Raw genomic sequence first — 22,219 nt, 5'->3', positions numbered from 1 at the left:
TCTCCTTCAGTCCCAATTGTGCCTCCATCAGCCTCATTGTGCCTCCATCTGTCCCCATTGTGCCTCCATCAGCCACATTGTTCCTCCATCCGCCCCATTGTGCCTCCATCAGCCCCCATTGTGCCTCCATCAGCCCCCATTGGGCCTCCATCAGCCCCCATTGTGCCTCCATCAGCCTCAATTGTGCCTCCATCAGCCTCCATTGTGCTTCCATCTGCCCCCATTGTGCCTCCATCATGCCCAAGTGCCTCCATCAGCCCCCAACAGCCCCATTGTGCCTCCATCAGCCCCATTGTGCCTCCATCAGCCCCATTGTGCCTCCATCAGCCCCATTGTGCCTCCATCAGCCCCATTGTGCCTCCATCAGCCCCATTGTGCCTCCATCAGCCCCATTGTGGCTCCATCAGCCCCCATCAGCCCCATTGTGCTACCATCAGCCCCCATCAGCCAAAGTGCCTCCGTCAGCCCCATTGTGCCTCCATAAGCCTCATTGTGCCTCCATCTGCCCCCATTGTGTCTCCATCTTCCCCCATTGTGCCTCCATCAGCCCCCATTGTGGCTCCATCAGCCCCCATCAGCCCCATTGTGCTACCACCAGCCCCCATCAGCCCAAGTGCCTCCGTCAGCCCCATTGTGCCTCCATAAGCCTCATTGTGCCTCCATCTGCCCCCATTGTGCCTCCATCTGTCCCCATTGTGCCTCCATCAGCCCCCATTGTGCCTCCATCAGCCCCCATCAGCCTCATTGTGCCTCCATCTGCCCCCATTGTGCCTCCATCAGCCCCATTGTGCCTCCATCAGCCCCATTGTGCCTCCATCAGACCCCATTGTGCCTCCATCAGCCCCATTGTGCCTCCATCTGCCCCATTGGGCCTCCATCTGATCTGCCCCATTGGGCCTCCATCAGCCCCTATTGTACCTCCATCAGCCCCCATTGTGCCTACATCAGCCCCCATAGTGCCTCCAGCAGACCCCCATATGCCTCAAACATTCCCCATATGCCTTTAAACAGCACCATATGCCTCAAACAGCCCCCATATGCCTTAATAAGCCCCCATATGCCTCTAACAGTCCCCATATGCCTCAAACAGCCCCCATAGTTCCTCCATTAGCTCCCATTATGCCTCCATCAGCCCCCATTGTGCCTCCATCAGCCCCCATTGTGCCTCAATCAGCCCCCATTGTGCCTCCATCAGCCCCATTGTGCCTCCATCAGCCCCATTGTGCCTCCAACTGCCCCCATTGTGCCTCCATCTGCCCCATTGTGTCTCCATCAGCCCCAATTGTGCCTCCATCAGCCTCATTGTGCCTCCATCTGTCCCCATTGTGCCTCCATCAGCCACATTGTGCCTCCATCCGCCCCATTGTGCCTCCATCAGCCCCCATTGTGCCTCCATCAGCCCCCATTGTGCCTCCATCAGCCCCCATTGGGCCTCCATCAGCCCCCATTGTGCCTCCATCAGCCTCCATTGTGCCTCCATCAGCCTCCATTGTGCTTCCATCTGCCCCCATTGTGCCTCCATCAGCCCAAGTGCCTCCATCAGCCCCCATCAGCCCCATTGTGCCTCCATCAGCCCAAGTGCCTCCATCAGCCCCATTGTGCCTCCATCAGCCCCATTGTGCCTCCATCAGCCCCATTGTGCTACCATCAGCCCCCATCAGCCAAAGTGCCTCCGTCAGCCCCATTGTGCCTCCATAAGCCTCATTGTGCCTCCATCTGCCCCCATTGTGTCTCCATCTTCCCCAATTGTGCCTCCATCAGCCCCCATTGTGGCTACATCAGCCCCCATCAGTCCCATTGTGCTACCACCAGCCCCCATCAGCCCAAGTGCCTCCGTCAGCCCCATTGTGCCTCCATAAGCCTCATTGTGCCTCCATCTGTCCCCATTGTGCCTCCATCTGTCCCCATTGTGCCTCCATCAGCCCCCATTGTGCCTCCATCAGTCTCATTGTGCCTCCATCTGCCCCCATTGTGCCTCCATCAGCCACATCGTGCCTCCATCAGCCCCATTGTGCCTCCATCAGCCCACATTGTGCCTCCATCAGCCCCATTGTGCCTCCATCTGCCCCATTGGGCCTCCATCTGATCTGCCCCATTGGGCCTCCATCAGCCCTACTCTACCTCCATCAGCCCCCATTGTGCCTCCATCAGCTCCCATAGTGCCTCCATCAGCCCCCATTGTGCCTCCATCTGCCCCCATTGTGCCTCCATCAGCCCCATTGTGCCTCTATCAGCCCCCATTCTGCCTCCATCAGCCCCATTGTGCCTCCATCAGCCCCATTGTGCCTCCATCAGCCCCATTGTGCCTCCATCAGCCCCCATTGTGCCTCCATCAGCCCCATTGTGCCTCCATCTGCCCCATTGGGCCTCCATCTGATCTGCCCCATTGTGCCTCCATCAGCCCTATTGTACCTCCATCAACCCCCATAGTGCCTCCATCAGCACCCATAGTGCCTCCATCAGCCCCCATTGTGCCTCCATCAGCCTCCATCTGCCCCCATTGTGCCTCCATCAGCGCCCATTGTGCCCCCATCAGCCCCATTGTGCCTCCATCAGCCCAAGTGCCTCCGTCAGCCCCATTGTGCCTCCATCAGCCCAAGTGCCTCCGTCAGCCCCATTGTGCCTCCATCAGCCCCATTGTGCCCCCATCAGCCCCATTGTGCCCCCATCAGCCCCATTGTGCCCCCATCAGCCCCATTGTGCATCCATCTTCCCCATTGTGCCTCCATCTGCCCCCATTGTGCCTCCATCTGCCCCCATTGTGCCTCCATCAGCCCCATTGTGCCTCCATCAGCCCCCATTGTGCCTCCATCAGCCTCCATTGTGCTTCCATCTGCCCCCATTGTGCCTCCATCAGCCCCATTGTGCCTCCATCAGCCCCATTGTGCCTCCATCAGCCACACTGTGCCTCCATCTGCCCCCATTGTGGCCCCATCAGCCCCATTGTACTACCATCAGCCCTCATCAGCCCTAGTGCCTCCATCAGCCCCATTGTGCCTCCATAAGCCTCATTGTGCCTCCATCTGCCCCCATTGTGCATCCATCAGCCCCCATTGTGCCTCCATCAGCCTCATTGTGCCTCCATCAGCCCCCATTGGGCCTCCATCAGCCCCCATTGTGCCTCCATCTGCCCCCAATGTGCCTCCATATTCCTCCATTGTGCCTCCATCAGCCCCATTGTGCCTCCATCAGCCCCCATTGTGCCTCCATCAGCCCACATTGTGCCTCCATCAGCCCCATTGTGCCTCCATCTGCCCCATTGGGCCTCCATCTGATCTGCCCCATTGGGCCTCCATCAGCCCTATTGTACCTCCATCAGCCCCCATTGTGCCTCCATCAGCCCCCATAGTGCCTCCATCAGCCCCCATTGTGCCTCCATATGCCCCCATTGTGCCTCCATCAGCGCCCATTGTGCCTCCATCAGCGCCCATTGTGCCTTCATCAGCCCCCATCAGCCCCATTGTGCCTCCATCAGCCCCCATCAGCCCAAGTGCCTCCATCAGCCCCATTGTGCCTCCATCAGCCCCATTGTGCCTCCATCTGCCCCCATTGTGCCTTCCTCAGCCCCCATCAGCCCCATTGTGCTTCCATCAGCCCCATTGTGCCTCCATCAGCCCAAGTGCCTCCATCAGCCCCATTGTGCCTCCATCTGCCCCATTGTGCCTCCATCTGCCCCCATTGTGCCTCCATCTGCCCCATTGTGCATCCATCTGCCCCGATTGTGCCTCCATCTGCCCCCATTGTGCCTTCATCAGCCCCATTGTGCCTCCATCAGCCCCATTGTGCCTCCATCAGCACTATTGTGCCTCCATCTGCCCCCATTGTGCCTCCATCTGCCCCATTGTGCCTCCATCTGCCCCCATTGTGCCTCCATCAGACAATGTGCCTCCATCAGCCCCATTGTGCCTCCATCACCCCACATTGTGCCTCCATCAGCCCCCATTGTGCCTCCATCAGCCCTATTGTGCCTCCATCATCCCTATTGTGCCTCCATCAGCCCCGGTGCCTCCATCAGCCCCATTGTGCCTCCATCTTCCCCATTGTGCCTCCATCTGCCTCCATCAGATCAAGTGCCCCCATCAGCCCCATTGTGCCTCCATCAACCCCCATTGTGCCGCCATCAACCCCCATTGTGCCTCCATCAGCCCCATTGTGCCTCCATCTGCCCCCATTTTGCCTCCATCTGCCCCACTGTGCCTCCATCAGCCCCACTGTGCCTCCATCAGCCCCGCATTGTGCCTCCATCAGCCCACATCAGCCCAAGTGCCTCTATCAGCCCCCATTGTGCCTCCATCAGCCCCCATTGTGCCTCCATCAGCCCCATTGTGCCTCCATCTGCCCCCATTGTGCCTCCATCAGCCCCCATTGTGCCTCCATATGCCCCTATTGTGCCTCCATCAGCCCCATTGTGCCTCCATCAGCCCCCATTGTGCCTCCATCAGCCTCCATCAGCCCACATTGTGCCTCCATCAGCCCCATTGTGCCTCCATCTGCCCCATTGGGCCTCCATCTGATCTGCCCCATTGGGCCTCCATCAGCCCTATTGTACCTCCATCAGCCCCCATTGTGCCTCCATCAGCCCCCATAGTGCCTCCATCAGCCCCCATTGTGCCTCCATATGCCCCCATTGTGCCTCCATCAGCGCCCATTGTGCCTCCATCAGCGCCCATTGTGCCTTCATCAGCCCCCATCAGCCCCATTGTGCCTCCATCAGCCCCCATCAGCCCAAGTGCCTCCATGAGCCCCATTGTGCCTCCATCAGCCCCATTGTGCCCCCATCAGCCCCATTGTGCCTCCATCAGCCCCATTGTGCATCCATCAGCCCCATTGTGCCTCCATCTTCCCCATTGTGCCTCCATCTGCCCCCATTGTGCCTCCATCTGCCCCCATTGTGCCTCTATCAGCCCCATTGTGCCTCCATAAGCCCCCATTGTGCCTCCATCAGCCCCCATTGTGCCTCCATCAGCCCCATTGTGCCTCTATCAGCCCCCATTCTGCCTCCATCAGCCTCATTGTGCCTCCATCAGCCTCATTGTGCCTCCATCAGCCCCATTGTGCCTCCATCAGCCCCCATTGTGCCTCCATCAGCCCCATTGTGCCTCCATCTGCCCCATTGGGCCTCCATCTGATCTGCCCCATTGTGCCTCCATCAGCCCTATTGTACCTCCATCAGCCTCCATTGTGCTTCCATCTGCCCCCATTGTGCCTCCATCAGCCCCATTGTGCCTCCATCTGCCCCCATTGTGCCTCCATCTGCCCCCATTGTGCCTCCATCAGCCCCATTGTGCCTCCATCAGCCCCCATTGTGCCTCCATCAGCCTCCATTGTGCTTCCATCTGCCCCCATTGTGCCTCCATCAGCCCCATTGTGCCTCCATCAGCCCCATTGTGCCTCCATCAGCCACACTGTGCCTCCATCTGCCCCCATTGTGGCCCCATCAGCCCCATTGTACTACCATCAGCCCTCATCAGCCCAAGTGCCTCCATCAGCCCCATTGTGCCTCCATAAGCCTCATTGTGCCTCCATCTGCCCCCATTGTGCATCCATCAGCCCCCATTGTGCCTCCATCAGCCTCATTGTGCCTCCATCAGCCCCCATTGTGCCTCCATCTGCCCCCATTGTGCCTCCATATGCCCCCATTGTGCCTCCATCAGCCCCATTGTGCCTCCATCAGCCCCCATTGTGCCTCCATCAGCCCACATTGTGCCTCCATCAGCCCCATTGTGCCTCCATCTGCCCCATTGGGCCTCCATCTGATCTGCCCCATTGGGCCTCCATCAGCCCTATTGTACCTCCATCAGCCCCCATTGTGCCTCCATCAGCCCCCATAGTGCCTCCATCAGCCCCCATTGTGCCTCCATATGCCCCCATTGTGCCTCCATCAGCGCCCATTGTGCCTCCATCAGCGCCCATTGTGCCTTCATCAGCCCCCATCAGCCCCATTGTGCCTCCATCAGCCCAAGTGCCTCCATCAGCCCCATTGTGCCTCCATCAGCCCCATTGTGCCTCCATCTGCCCCCATTGTGCCTTCCTCAGCCCCCATCAGCCCCATTGTGCTTCCATCAGCCCCATTGTGCCTCCATCAGCCCAAGTGCCTCCATCAGCCCCATTGTGCCTCCATCTGCCCCATTGTGCCTCCATCTGCCCCCATTGTGCCTCCATCTGCCCCATTGTGCATCCATCTGCCCCGATTGTGCCTCCATCTGCCCCCATTGTGCCTTCATCAGCCCCATTGTGCCTCCATCAGCCCCATTGTGCCTCCATCAGCACTATTGTGCCTCCATCTGCCCCCATTGTGCCTCCATCTGCCCCATTGTGCCTCCATCTGCCCCCATTGTGCCTCCATCAGACAATGTGCCTCCATCAGCCCCATTGTGCCTCCATCACCCCACATTGTGCCTCCATCAGCCCCCATTGTGCCTCCATCAGCCCTATTGTGCCTCCATCATCCCTATTGTGCCTCCATCAGCCCCATTGTGCCTCCATCAGCCCCATTGTGCCTCCATCTTCCCCATTGTGCCTCCATCTGCCTCCATCAGATCAAGTGCCCCTATCAGCCCCATTGTGCCTCCATCAACCCCCATTGTGCCGCCATCAACCCCCATTGTGCCTCCATCAGCCCCATTGTGCCTCCATCTGCCCCCATTTTGCCTCCATCTGCCCCACTGTGCCTCCATCAGCCCCACTGTGCCTCCATCAGCCCCCATTGTGCCTCCATCAGCCCAAGTGCCTCTATCAGCCCCCATTGTGCCTCCATCAGCCCCCATTGTGCCTCCATCAGCCCCATTGTGCCTCTATCTGCCCCCATTGTGCCTCCATCAGCCCCCATTGTGCCTCCATATGCCCCTATTGTGCCTCCATCAGCCCCATTGTGCCTCCATCAGCCCCCATTGTGCCTCCATCAGCCTCCATCAGCCCACATTGTGCCTCCATCAGCCCCATTGTGCCTCCATCTGCCCCATTGGGCCTCCATCTGATCTGCCCCATTGGGCCTCCATCAGCCCTATTGTACCTCCATCAGCCCCCATTGTGCCTCCATCAGCCCCCATAGTGCCTCCATCAGCCCCCATTGTGCCTCCATATGCCCCCATTGTGCCTCCATCAGCGCCCATTGTGCCTCCATCAGCGCCCATTGTGCCTTCATCAGCCCCCATCAGCCCCATTGTGCCTCCATCAGCCCCCATCAGCCCAAGTGCCTCCATGAGCCCCATTGTGCCTCCATCAGCCCCATTGTGCCCCCATCAGCCCCATTGTGCCTCCATCAGCCCCATTGTGCATCCATCAGCCCCATTGTGCCTCCATCTTCCCCATTGTGCCTCCATCTGCCCCCATTGTGCCTCCATCTGCCCCCATTGTGCCTCTATCAGCCCCATTGTGCCTCCATAAGCTCCCATTGTGCCTCCATCAGCCCCCATTGTGCCTCCATCAGCCCCATTGTGCCTCTATCAGCCCCCATTCTGCCTCCATCAGCCTCATTGTGCCTCCTTCAGCCTCATTGTGCCTCCATCAGCCCCATTGTGCCTCCATCAGCCCCCATTGTGCCTCCATCAGCCCCATTGTGCCTCCATCTGCCCCATTGGGCCTCCATCTGATCTGCCCCATTGTGCCTCCATCAGCCCTATTGTACCTCCATCAGCACCCATTGTGCCTCCATCAGCCTCCATCTGCCCCCATTGTGCCTCCATCAGCGCCCATTGTGCCTCCATCAGCGCTTATTGTGCCTTCATCAGCCCCCATCAGCCCCATTTTGCCTCCATCAGCCCAAGTGCCTCCGTCAGCCCCATTGTGCCTCCATCAGCCCCATTGTGCCCCCATCAGCCCCATTGTGCCCCCATCAGCCCCATTGTGCCCCCATCAGCCCCATTGTGCATCCATCTTCCCCATTGTGCCTCCATCTGCCCCCATTGTGCCTCCATCTGCCCCCATTGTGCCTCCATCAGCCCCATTGTGCCTCCATCAGCCCCCATTGTGCCTCCATCAGCCCCCATTGTGCCTCCATCAGCCCCATTGTGCCTCCATCGGCCCCTATTGGGCCTCCATCAGCCCCCATTGTGCCTCCATCAGCCTCCATTGAGCTTCCATCTGCCCCCATTGTGCCTCCATCAGCCCCATTGTGCCTCCATCAGCCCCATTGTGCCTCCATCAGCCACACTGTGCCTCCATCTGCCCCCATTGTGGCCCCATCAGCCCCATTGTACTACCATCAGCCCTCATCAGCCCAAGTGCCTCCGTCAGCCCCATTGGGCCTCCATAAGCCTCATTGTGCCTCCATCTGCCCCCATTGTGCATCCATCAGCCCCCATTGTGCCTCCATCAGCCTCATTGTGCCTCCATCAGCCCCCATTGTGCCTCCATCAGCCCCCATTTTGCCTCCATCAGTCCCACTGTGCCTCCATCAGCCCCACTGTGCCTCCATCATCCCCCATTGTGCCTCCATCATCCCCCATTGTGCCTCCATCAGCCCCATTGTGCCTCCATCAGCCCCATTGTGCCTCCATCTGCCCCCATTGTGCCTTCCTCAGCCCCCATCAGCCCCATTGTGCTTCCATCAGCCCCATTGTGCCTCCATCAGCCCCATTGTGCCTCCATCTGCCCCATTGTGCCTCCATCTGCCCCATTGTGCCTCCATCTGCCCCCATTGTGCCTCCATCTGCCCCATTGTGCCTCCATCTGCCCCCATTGTGCCTCCATCAGCCCCATTGTGCCTCCATCAGCTCCATTGTGCCTCCATCAGCCCTATTGTGCCTCCATCTGCCCCCATTGTGCCTCCATCACCCCACATTGTGCCTCCATCAGCCCCCATTGTGCCTCCATCAGCCCTATTGTGCCTCCATCATCCCTATTGTGCCTCCATCAGCCCCATTGTGCCTCCATCTGCCCCATTGTGCCTCCATCAGCCCTATTGTGCCTCCATCAACCCCCATTGTGCCGCCATCAACCCCCATTGTGCCTCCATCAGCCCCATTGTGCCTCCATCTGCCCCCATTTTGCCTCCATCTGCCCCACTGTGCCTCCATCAGCCCCACTGTGACTCCATCAGCCCCCATTGTGCCTCCATCAGCCTTCATCAGCCCAAGTGCCTCTATCAGCCCCCACTGTGCCTCCATCAGCCCCCATTGTGCCTCTATCAGCCCCATTGTGCCTCCATCTGCCCCCATTGTGCCTCCATCAGCCCCCATTGTGCCTCCATATGCCCCCATTGTGCCTCCATCAGCCCCATTGTGCCTCCATCAGCCCCCATTGTGCCTCCATCAGCCCCCATTGTGCCTCCATCAGCCCCATTGTGCCTCCATCAGCCCCCATTCTGCCTCTATCAGCCCCCATATGCCTACATCAGCCCCCCATATGCCTCCATCAGCCCCCAGGTGCCTCCATATACTTACATGCGCTGTGGCCGCCCGACGCTCCTTCTTCTTGTAACTCACCGGTCTGTGCGGCGCATTGCTTATGCTTATAGTTACAAGAAGAAGACTGCAGATAACTAATAACCCCAACCGCTAACGCATGTCTTCCCCGCCTAAACCAAATAACGACAGAAGCACATGTTTTGTGGAGTGAGGATCGGTCATAGCTTTATTTAACTTTTTTTAATCTCTTTTTTTACCAAAAACACCAAAACTCTTATCACCAGAAACCACTTCCAGGAGTATGAGAAGTGATATGCCCCACGGAAACCAGAGTGGGCAAGTCCGCCTTCTCCTCCGGTCTTAGTAATTTATTTCCACCGACCTCCAGCTGTGACTTGAACCATGACAACTGTAACAGAAAGATATGTAAGACAAAACATCATAGAGAGAGCAGTCAAAGGGCGGGCTAGTGGGAAAATTCCTGTTGAAGGTGCCGGTGAAAAGAGACCAACCTGTGATAAGCCCTGCTATTTATTAACTCTAGGGGGAGGGACAGGAGAGACCATAAATCTGAACCAGGGGAAAAAAGGGGGGGGAAGATAAGGGAGAAAACCAAATACTGAAACAGGCATACACAGTGCTGAAGGAATAACCCCCCCTCCCCCCATTAGAAGAAACTACAATGCCGGCAGGAGACATGAGGGATTTAACCCATGAGCTGCCACAGTATCTGAAGTCAAAAACGCCCTCGCTATATGCTGTGGTGTCAACTAGACTGCAGATAACTAAAAACCCCAACCGCTAACGCATGTCTTCCCCGCCTAAACCAAATAACGACAGAGGCACATGTTTTTTGGAGTGAGGATCGGTCACAGCTTTATTTAACTTTTTTTAATCTCTTTTTTTTTAACAAAAACACCAAAACTTTAATCACCAGAAGCCACTTCCAGGAGTATAAGAAGTGATATGCCCCACGAAAACCACAGTGGGCAAGTCCGCCTTCTCCTCCGGTCTTAGTAATCTATTTCCACCGACCTCCACGGAGGAGCCCGTGTACTCCTACACTGCGCTCCGGCCCCCACCCAACAAAAACAAGGCCTGTTCCACTGCGTCTTGAAGGCAGGAAAGAAAAATGTCCAGGCCAATTTCATTGAGGTGGACACCATCCGGTCGCATAAGGCGCTGGTTGTCCCCTTCCAGCTGATGATGGCAGATTACCACGCCCCCGCGGGAGCGAACAAAGCGAGAGATCCTAGCATTCACCGTGCGTCTAGCCCTCTCAATAGCACCTGCGTCTCTGGTGCCCTGCCACATAACTCTAGAGATCATCTCAGACCAGACCAGAATAACTTCTTGAAACAAAGAAGGGATTCTTTCCAGATCGGCTCTAATGAGGGTGATGAGCTCTGCAACCTTGAGCATGCAGAGGTCATTCCCCCCAGCGTTAATTACTAAAACAATCAGGGGTTGTATAACTGTACTGGCATTAACAGTCTCCGGAAGTACTTGCGACCAGCCACTCCACATGACTTCCACATTCCAGAAACCCAGGCTTCGTCCACCAGGCCTGAACTCTGCTCTTTGGCCGGCCCAGAGAATGTAGGAATGCCCCAGAAAACAAACCGTGGGGCGAGGAGAATCTGTGAAGAAAATACAGTTGCAAGAAAAAGTATGTGAACCCTTTGGAATGATATGGATTTCTGCACAAATTGGTCATAAAATGTGATCTGATCTTCATCTAAGTCACAACAATAGACAATCACAGTCTGCTTAAACTAATAACACACAAAAAATTAAATGTTACCATGTTTTTATTGGACACATCATGTAAACGTTCACAGTGCAGATGGAAAAAGTATGTGAACCCTTGGATTTAATAACTGGTTGAACCTCCTTTGGCAGCAATAACTTCAACCAAACGTTTCCTGTAGTTGCAAATCAGACGTGCACAACGGTCAGGAGTAATTCTTGACCATTCCTCTTTATAGAACTGTTTCAGTTCAGCAATATTCTTGGGATGTCTGGTGTGAATCGCTTTCTTGAGGTCATGCCACAGCATTTCAATCGGGTTGAGGTCAGGACTCTGACTGGGCCACTCCAGAAGGCGTATTTTCTTCTGTTTAAGCCATTCTGCTGTTGATTTACTTCTATGCTTTGGGTCGTTGTCCTGTTGCAACACCCATCTTCTGTTGAGCTTCAGCTGGTGGACAGATGGCCTTAAGTTCTCCTGCAAAATGTCTTGATAAACTTGGGAATTCATTTTTCCTTCGATGATAGCAATTTTTCCAGGCCCTGACGCAGCAAAGCAGCCCCAAACCATGATGTCCCCACCACCATACTTCACAGTTGGGATGAGGTTTTGATGTTGGTGTGCTGTGCCTCTTTTTCTCCACACATAGTGTTGTGTGTTTCTTCTAAACAATTCAACTTTGGTTTCATCTGTCCACACAATATTTTGCCAGCACTGCTGTGGAACATCCAGGTGCTCTTGTGCAAACTGTAAACGTGCAGCAATGTTTTTTTTGAACAGCAGTGGCTTCCTCTGTGGTATCCTCTTGTTTAGTGTTTTACGTATCGTAGATTGGCTAACAGGGATGTTAGCATATGTCCAAGACTTTTGTAAGTCTTTAGCTGACACTCTAGGATTCTTCTTCACCTCATTGAGCAGTCTGCGCTGTGCACTTGCAATCATCTTTACAGGACGACCACTCCTAGGGAGCGTAGCAGCAGTGCTGAACTTTCTCCATTTATAGACAATTTGTCTTACCGTTGACTGATGAACAGCAAGGCTTTTGGAGATACTTTTATAACCCTTTGCAGCTTTATGCAAGTCAACAATTCTTAATCGTAGGTCTTCTGAGAGCTCTTTTGTGCGAGGCATCATTCACATCAGGCAATGCTTCTTGTGAAAAGCAAACCCAGAACTAGTGTGTGTTTTTTATAGGGCAGGGCAGCTGTAACCAACACCTCCAATCTCATCTCATCGACTGGACTCCAGTTGGCTGACATCTCACTCCAATTAGCTCTTGGAGATGTCATTAGTCTAGGGGTTCTCATACTTTTTCCACCTGCACTGTGAATGTTTACATGGTGTGTTCAATAATAACATGGTAACATTTAATTCTTTGTGTGTTATTAGTTTAAGCAGACTGTGATTGTCTATTGTTGTGACTTAGATGAAGATCAGATCACATTTTATGACCAATTTGTGCAGAAATCCATATCATTCCAAAGGGCTCACATACTTTTTCTTGCAAATGTAATCATAATAGCTCAGGGAGAACATAAGAGACAAAGCATGCTGACTTCCACCTACCAATCCGTTGTACCTCAGAATCCGGTAAACCCGCCCTGGCGGCCTCCGTGGCCGCACCGAAGAGAAACGAATGAGAACCATATTCCGTGACAGGCATACCCAATGATGCGAGGCAACAGCGGAAAACGGAGCAAAACTGAAAACGGTTAAGGGGAAGGCCGAAGGCATGCATAAAAATTAAGTGCCATTTACACGGGAGGCATTGAAGTCCTCAACAGCGCTGACAGGGCAAACCGGGCCAGAAATGCGGTGCAAAGAAACCCTGGCACCACAAGCAAAAACATCGGTTTTAGAAAGACGGATACAATCTCGCAGAGATGAGTCGGAAAAAGAGACATCAGCAGGAGCAAGCCCTCCTGGGCGGAACCTGGACTGAGGAAGCAGCTCGACAATTCTGAAAGCGCCAAAAAAAGCGAGGCAAAAAGCGGCACGAAAAAGTAAAACCTCAGCAGGAGAGTAGCAGACCTTGTCTAATGACTGGACTAACTGGGTGAGAAGCTGATAAGAAACGGAGCGCCTGCATTCCTTATGAACATATTCTTTCCGCCACCCCTTAAGGGCTTGACGAACTATGAAAATTTTGTGACGTCCGACCAGCCCCGGAGACTAAAGTGAAAACTAATACCCGACAACCTATGCTGGGCAACCACCGCTGAAGCCCCCGCGGCCCGCAATTGCAACACATAATCAATAGTAACTCGCAGCCTATCAGCAACAGATGTGTGAACTGGCAGGTCAGTCGCCAATGCTGCCCAGTCCGCCCAAGCCTTACCATAACCAGACCAGGTCCTTGGCGTCACTGAAGCTCGGATAAGGGGCAACAGCCATTCATCGGTATGTGCCAAAGGTGAGTAGGGCACTGACAACCCTCCGGCGCCGCATCCGGCACAAGCTTCCGGAATTCCTGCCAACGAAAACATGAGAGAGCATCAGCAGCAACATTCACAACACCCAAAACATGCGAGGCCCGGAAATAAATGTTTAATTGCAAGCATCTAAGTACAAGGTGACGTAACAATGACAAAACTGGAAGAGAAGAAGAGGACAATTTGTTAATGCAACGTACCACCACCATATTATCAGTCCAAAAACAAACATTGCCTATTTTGCAATTTGAAACCCCATAATTCAATAGCGACAATAATGGTAAATAGTTCTAATAAAGTAATGTTTGAGCAAAGACTGGCAGTGTGCCATTGAGATGGCCAGGAGGCGGCACACCAGTCCGTTCCCAAAATGGCGCAGAAACCGGAGGAACCCGCTGCATCGGTAAAGAGGGACAGGTCGGGGCTGCCAGCACGTGTGGCCGTTATAACACTTGAGGAAGTCACGCCACACATATAGGTCATGCTTTAATTGCAGGGTTAAACGGACGTGGTGATGGGGATTAGAGACGCCTCGTGTTGCCAGGGATAAGCGTTGTGAGAAGACCCTACCCATGGGCATAACCCGACAAGCAAAAACTAGGAGCCCAAGAAGGGACTGAAGCTGCTTGAGGATGACAGATTTTACAGCGCAAAAACCTTCAATAAGGGCGAGGAGCTTAGACAACTTATTCTGGGGAAGTCGAAAAACCATTGCAGATGAGTCAATTTCAATACCTAAAAAGATAATAGAAGTGGCTGGGCCCAGGGTCTTATCGGCAGAAAGAGGGATGCCAAACCTGGACATTAGAAAACAAAAAGAGTTCAAAAGAAATTGACACTGGGAGGAATCTCCTGGGGAAACAAAAAGAAAATCGTCCAGGTAATGAATGATGGAGCGGGAACCAGTTTCATAGCGGATGACCCATTCCAGGAAAGAGCTAAATAATTAAAAGAAATGGCAGGAAATGGAGCAACCCATAGGGAGACAGGTGTCGTAATAGTAATGCCCATCTACCATACACTCGGAATAGGGCTGGAGGATTACCCAGAACAAGCCGGGACTATTCAACACAAAGCCGCGACCACGTGACAACCTACGTCACCTCACAGACGCGCGAACCACGCCTCCCGGCGTCCCTAGCAACGCGAGCTACACCGCCGACTCCGGGATCCAGGACAACCGCCGAGGGAGAACAAATCACCGCTTGAGGACCGAATACAACGCTGGGTGAAGGGTAAGTGACATCTGCAGCCAGACTAAGTGCGGGACGCCGCACCCAGGCTCAGAACACCCCTTAATCCCACAGTACCCGCATGATGACTACTATAGCATCCTATGATGCAATGTACTAATACACATGTCTGCGGCTGTATGAAACATAATTGACTTACAACACCTACCCTCTACGGATCATAAAGGAGTCTCAAGGCGCAACATCCATTCTTTTATTCATATCCAGAGAACAATATTATAAAATAATAAGACTACCTTAGATTAAGGAGCAATACAGATTATTCTAAGACAATTTTTTCATGGATAGACCTCTCTACCCATAAGGACATCGATACTACCAATTATTATTATTTTTACCCTTTTTTGTTTTTCTAGCGCATCATTTTTCTAGCGCCAATTTTTTTATCCATATCTTTACATCTCCCAGCGCATCATCCTTATAGCGCACATTTTACATCCATATCTATATATTCACATATATATTTTATTCCCATACTTCTTAAACACCAGCTGGCAACCATTGAATGATAATCCACCCATCTCTACACTATATTTTATTGAACACTTTATAATATACCTTACAGCCATTTTATATACAAATAAATTAATTTATTGACCCAAATCAGAGTGTGCCTGCTTACTCTCTTTCTTTTACAGTCCCATAACATAGCCTAAGACTGAAAAAGCTTGTAACCAATTGCCCATGGTGTGAACCACCTTAGGCCTGCGATCAATAAATCTATCGGAGTTGGGCCTGCGCTCCTTATCAACCGTGTGCTGATCGACTGTAATCAAAGACCAAATATCGACATACTGGTTGTTCCAAATTGAATTTTTAGTATCAATGTCTAAATGCGCTCCCAGAGGGGAGAGGCTGCAAAATAAGTATTCTTTGTGATAGCTGGCCTTAGGCGGAGGAACACCAGGGGCAGTAGGCTTGGGGGGCGGATGAGAACCCATCTGGTCCAGTTGCGACAGCAATGCCTTAAGGACCGGAACTAACTGCTGACCCATATATGCCGAACCCCAGGCCCCAGTAAAATTAAACTCACCGCCAGTAGAAGTAGAAGGAGGCTCCACAGGAACAACTGGAGGATCCGGCTCCTGGACCGCACTGACCCGACTGGCCCCGCGGGACAACCTTCTGGCCGAGTGAGTGGCTCCCTGCCTACGGCGTGAATGTGACCTGCCAGAACTAGTGCTGCAGGAGCTGACCTCCGATAAGGAAGGCGACTGCCAATGAGAGGACCTGGAGCAGACATTTCTGCGGATCCGCCGCGAGGATCGTGAGCGGTGACTGGAACAGCTATGCCTATTGGATTCCGACCTGCGTCTAGAGTGGCGGTCGGAGCAACGTCCAGGAGAGGTGGATGGAGAGCACCTTTGTGGGTTAACATGCTGAGTTGCCTGTTTAGGGAGAATGAGGACAGCAGGGGTCTCAGGCTGCTGTAACACAGGGACTGGTATGGGGGCTGAGGTGGCGGCTAACTGAGAAGTTGTGAAAAGTACATTGGTGGGCAGTGATGGCTGACCAGCATTCAGCAAGCCATGGGAAGGGTTAACTGAGAGCTCCTCAGCAGATGAGGGGGCTGTGGGAGTGTTTCCCATTGTGTTTGAAGTGAAGAATGAAGGATTTATTGCAGGGGTATTATTTGCAGAGTGCGCCAGAGCAATAGCACACAATGCAGGAGCGGGGGCGGGGCCACAGAACACGCTGCAGGAAGGGAAGCAGAGTTTCCAGCAGGCATGCTGGATACAGCGCCCCCCCCCCCGCTTGTCAGCACTGGACAATTTATGGATGGAGGAGGAGGGGTGAGTGAGGCTGCTTGTAGCAGCAGTGGGATAGATACCGGCCGGGACACTGGCTACAGTGTGCGCCGGAATGGGAGTGCAAGGTACAGGAGCGGGGGGCGGGGCCACAGAACGAGCTGTCGACAGGACATAAGATGTCCCAGCAGCTGGATACAGCGCCCCCCTTCCCCATCCCCGCTTGCACCCACAAGTTAATCTATTAAGGGAGGGTAGGGGATATGGCTTGGACTTAGACGGCAAGGAGGGCGGATACGCCGTGTAGTTCGCCGGCTCCCAACAGAGGAGGATGCTGGTGGAGCAGGAGGGGGCTCCTGCAAGCCAGCCAATAATCGGGACAAGAAATCCGTTGAAGGTGCCGGTGAAAAGAGACCGAGCTGTGATAAGCCCTCCTATTTATTAACTCTAGGGTGAGGGACAGGAGAGACCATAAATCTGAACCAGGGGAAAAGGGGGGGGGGGGGAATTAGGGAGAAAACCAAATACTGAAACAGGCATACACAGTGCTGAAGGAATAACCCTTCCCCCCCTCCCCCCATTAGAAGAAACTACAATTCCGGCAGGAGACATGAGGGATTTAACCCATGAGCTTCCACAGTATCTGCAGTCAAAAACGCCCTTGCTATATGCTGTGGTGTTAACTAGGAGCGCCGGGCGGCCACAGCGCAGGTAAGTATATTGCTGCAGAGTAAATGACCATGACAGTAGCGTCCTGGCTGCCATGGTAACCGATTGGAGCCCCAGCATTACACTGCTGGACTCTGATCGGAACTGCCACTGCCACCAATGATGGGGGGGGGAGGGGGAGGACGCACTGCCCACCAATGATTTTGCCCCAAGAATTTTATTTTTAATCAATACCCGGCCATCCTGAAATTTAAGGAGGGGGGTGGGGGGGGGAGGCCGGCACAGTTATACACAGTAGCGCAGCCCCGATCTCCTCACCATTCACTGAGGAGATCCGGGCTGCGCTGCTGAACGCTGAAAGCCTGGACAGCTCCCCTCCTCCTCCGCTGATAGGACAACATTCCCCCTGCCCCCCTACACCTTCTCCTTCTGGCGACGTGCGCGCTCACAGTTAGAATGAGAGGTCGGCCACAGGGAAACATCTGCACAAGCGCGGCCCATGGATGCCGCAGGCGAGCGGTGGCCGTATCCATGGGCAGCGTATATAAACAATGGAGTAGGAGAATTGAATTTTAGAGCGAACAGTAGTTTTTTTTTAATGCAATATATTTAGTCAAATGTTCACTGGGGGGGTATACAATTAAATACAATATGATCATAAAGATTGTAATACCCCTTTAAGCCTGTATTAGACAGGCAGATAGTCACTAACAAGCGTTCATAGTAACCGATTTACCCGATGAACGAGCAAACGTTTTTTCATCAGGCAATTGGAATCTTTCAACAGGCTAAAAATCATCTAGTCAGTAGAGCTATTGCTCCTCCCTATACTATGAAGGAGATTGCTGCATGTAATAGCAGTGGTCTCCTCCTCTAACTAGCAGATGATTGCCGGGAAGGAACACTTCCCTCCCTGACAATCGTCTGCTAATCTGCAGCTGTAATACAGCCTTGACAAGGCAAGGAGGATCTTCTCTGCCTTCTTTTTCTTTTCACTTCTGGTTAACTATGGTCGCTCCAAGAGACAGACTTTTTTAAACAACATTCGAGGAGGTTTCCACTTTTTGGACATGCTTCTGGTAACCATAATAAAGGGCAACAATTCTGAAAAGAGACACATCCAGCATCATCATGTTTCACATAACACACACTGAAGGTTGTTGATATCAGTGGGTTTAATTTATTGCTACATACATTTCAAATAGGAGAAATACACTACTCACAAAAAGTTAGGAATGTTTGGCTTGTGGGTGAAATTTCAGGATGAACCTAAAATGCACTCTAACCTTTACAGGTGAACTTAATGTGACCTTCTCTAAACTTTTAAATGCACATGTCCAACTGTTCAATGTTTTAGTACATTTTGAACAACTTGCTGTTCTCTAACAAGGAGCTTAATGGCAAAATTCACAAGAGGTGTTTGGTCCATGAATCGCCCAATACATTTCCTGGTTCAATTAGAATTGGTATGTAAACAGTCCTCCTCATCATGCTGTTCACATTTTGACATCATGAGGCCAAGACGACACCTAACAATTGATAAACTGTATTTCGCCATTGTGAGACTTCAAGCAGGATGTTTTCAGATGGAAGTGGCCACTGAGCTTAGAGTGTCATAGAGTGTCATTAGCAGGTTGAAAAAGAGATACAGAGAGACTGGAAGAGTCACAGAAAGGCAGAGAAGTGGACTTCCTTTCGCCACATCCCACACTAATCACTGTGAACAATGCCCTGCGGAACCGGATGATGAATGCCACACAACTCCAGGCACATTTCAGGGAGATAAGAGGCAATCAAGTGTCATGTCAGACCATTCAAAACCATTTATATCAGCATGGTCTGCGTGCTAGATGACCTGCAAATGTACCTAAGCACACCCTCAGGCACAGGCAACATCATTTTGCAAGGACAAGGGAGCATCTACACTGGACGAGAGACCAGTGGGCCTCAGTGCGTTCACTGATGAAAGTCGATTTACGCTGAGCAGAAATGATGGCCGCCAAAGATGTTGGAGACGTCAAGGAGAACGCTATGCATCAGCCACTGTTGTCACCAGACAAGCCTTTGGTGGTGGTGGTATTGCAATGTGGACAGATGTGTTTAGTCAATACAGAGCTGCCCTACACTTTGTGAATGGTACAGTGATAAGCCCATACTACTTGAATAACATCATTAATCCAGTCATTGTGCCTCTGCATGAACAACACCGGCCTAATTTCATCTTCATTGATGACAATGCGCCAGCTCATCGAGGTCACATTATTAGAGAATGGCTGCTGGAAAATGGGGTACCTCAAATGGAGTGGGCTGCACTTTCTTCAGACCTGAATCCCATTTAAAACCTATAAGATCAACTGAGTCAACTGAGTCATAACTCTGTACCCCAGAACCTCAATGACCTGAAGGCCACCTTTCAAGAAGAGTAGGATGCCATGCCTCAGCAGATAATAAGTTGACTTGTGAACAGCATGAGATGTCGCTGTCAAGCTGTAATTGATGCTCAAGGCCACATGACAAGTTATTGAGACATTGACATTTTTGTAGGGGTATACCCACTACCGTTGTTGGCTTTTGTTTCAATAAATTGTTCCAGATGAGGAAATCACCATTGCATGCTTCTACTTAAATGCCCTACTTTCATGATATAATATCACCGAAGCGTGAACTTTTTACGTTTTGCATAAATTTCATCCGAAAGCCAAATATCCTTAACTTTTGTGAGTAGTTTTATGTACAGTATGCCCTATATGTCTTCACCCAGTAATGACAGCTGATCATTAGGTGTTCCTGCAATCAATCTCTGCACTCATCTCATCATACAGGAAACTGCTTTAGGAAAGGGAACTGTCATCAATGTTAAATCTCTTTAAAAAAAATCTGGGAGCTATGACTTGATCAAGATTGCTTGAATATAGAATAAAGCCTAGAGATGGGGATATCCACCCAGTCAACTGATGGCTCATGTAAAGCCTTATCTTTGATCTCCTGACCTCTTAAACATTCATTGCTAAACTCTTATCAGACTGACAGGAATATGAGCTCAGGAGATCAGAGATAAGGCTGCACATGAACTGTCAGCTGACTGGACAGAGTTGACTAGATTCAGAAGTGATATTGTGCAAACAGGCAGATTTTTAACCCTTGTAGTTAAATAAACGACTCCCAGCACCCCAGACCATCAGCTGTTTGTAAGCGTTGCCTTCTCTTCTCTGTTTACGTTCTTGCAGTCTCAACTGGAGCATTGAAGAGGTGTAATTGCCACTACATCTTTCTCATTCACTCCTATGGGATGGCTTCGTTCTATTCATTTCAACAGAAAGGAGCCATCCCATTGAAGTGAATGGGGAAGCTATAGTTGTAATTATACCTGCTCACTGGTGCATATGCGACAGCGAGAAGGTAGCATTCATGCCAACACTGCTTTCTCTTCAAACAACTGATCGGTCGGGGTGCTGGGAGTCGCCCCCCCCCCGCTGATCTGATATTGATGATCTATCCTGAGGATAGGTCATCAATATAAAAAGCAGACAACCCCTTTAAAGTTAGTATTCTGTATTTGAAAGTTAAGATTTATCTGCTCATGTTTGTATCACTGAAATGTTTATTATTATTTTTTTAGTGTTTGTGCTAAGGATAAGATCAGATGTGATTATAATATTACAGGTATGTATATATTCCATTGTTTCATGATGCACTATTTCAAAATACCATGGTAGCTGAAGTGATGTGATTTTTGATCTTCCCTTGCTGTGCTGGTGTTTCTCAGCGCAATACTGTATATTAGGAGCAAACTGCAATAAAATCACATTGAACAGCAACTCTAGTTAATCACATTGCAGTGACAATAGAAGAAAGCCAGCACATCTTAGCCATTGTTTCCATTTCTTAAACTGCATAAATTGCTAGTTGTTGCTGTTTGTTGAGATGTTTTTAATGAATATGAAACAAGACATTAATTTTATATCAAGAATACTGTACATGCTGGCTTTTATCCTCTTTAAAGGCGTTTTCCAGGAGTTTTACACTGATGACCTATCTTCTGGATATGTCATCAGTATCTGATCGGTGGCAGTCCAACACCCATGACTCCCACCGATCAACTTTTTGAGAAAGCATCAGCAATTGCAGTAACAACGCGTCCTTCTCGAGCTTTTCCTAGGCCTTTTGATGTCCTAGGGGCAGCTTAGTTGTATTGAAGTGAATAGGACTGAGCTGCGCTAGCAAGAACCGCCGATATACAATGGAAAGCGGATGCTAATATATATGAGTGATAAAATTACACACTAGGCAAAAATCTGTGTTGATTCATCTCCACACAGTTCAAATAAAAAAAAATGTTTAGGTTAAAGTTTGGGAAAGCAAAATATTCGTGTCTTCCAATACTCAGGGTAGCGGACAGTTTATTTCTGTGAGTCATAACATACTAGGCTGAAATCCATTTTGGTTCATCTCCACACAGTTCAAATTGAATTTCTTCTTTTTTTTTTTTTTTTTGGGAAAACAGAATACAATACGCAGAGTAGCGGACGATAATATCTGTGAGTGATAACATGACATACTAAATCTGTTTGGTTTATCTCCACACAGTTCAAATGGATTTTTTTTTTTTCGGGTGGAACTTTGGGAAAACATATACATGTCTTACAATATGAAGGGTAGCGGATGATAATATCTGTGCGTGATAACTTGACATACTAGGTAGAAATCTGTTTTGGTTCATCTCCACATAGTTCAAATTAAAAAATTTGGTTGAATTTTGGGAAAACAGGCTATACATGTCTTACAATACACAGAATAGTGGACTATAATATCTGTGAGTGATAATGTGACATACTAAATCCGTCTTGGTGCATCTCAACACAGTTCAAATTTAATATTTTTTTAATTGAAGTTTTGGAAAACAGCATATACGTGTCTTACAATATGCAGGGTAGAGGACAATAATATCTGTAAATAATAATGTGACATACTAGGCAAAAATCCAGTTCGTTCATCTCCACACAGTTAAAATGTTTTTTTT

The 22,219-nt window shown here is 51.1% G+C and overlaps 1 protein-coding gene across 1 annotated transcript in view; it reads left to right on the top strand.

Annotated features, from left to right (window-relative positions):
* Positions 1-22,219, top strand: part of LOC120980019 (mucin-5AC-like) — a 230,892-nt gene that overhangs the window by 110,324 nt on the left and 98,349 nt on the right. Inside the window, exon 29 of the mRNA XM_040408884.1 lies at positions 20,819-20,862. Coding sequence (XP_040264818.1) covers positions 20,819-20,862 — 44 coding nt within the window. The remainder of the gene's footprint in view (positions 1-20,818; positions 20,863-22,219) is intronic.

The sequence above is a fragment of the Bufo bufo genome, chromosome 10 (genome assembly GCF_905171765.1).
Source record: "Bufo bufo chromosome 10, aBufBuf1.1, whole genome shotgun sequence".
Classification (NCBI taxonomy): domain Eukaryota; kingdom Metazoa; phylum Chordata; class Amphibia; order Anura; family Bufonidae; genus Bufo; species Bufo bufo.
This window is presented reverse-complemented; position numbering and strand designations above follow the sequence as displayed.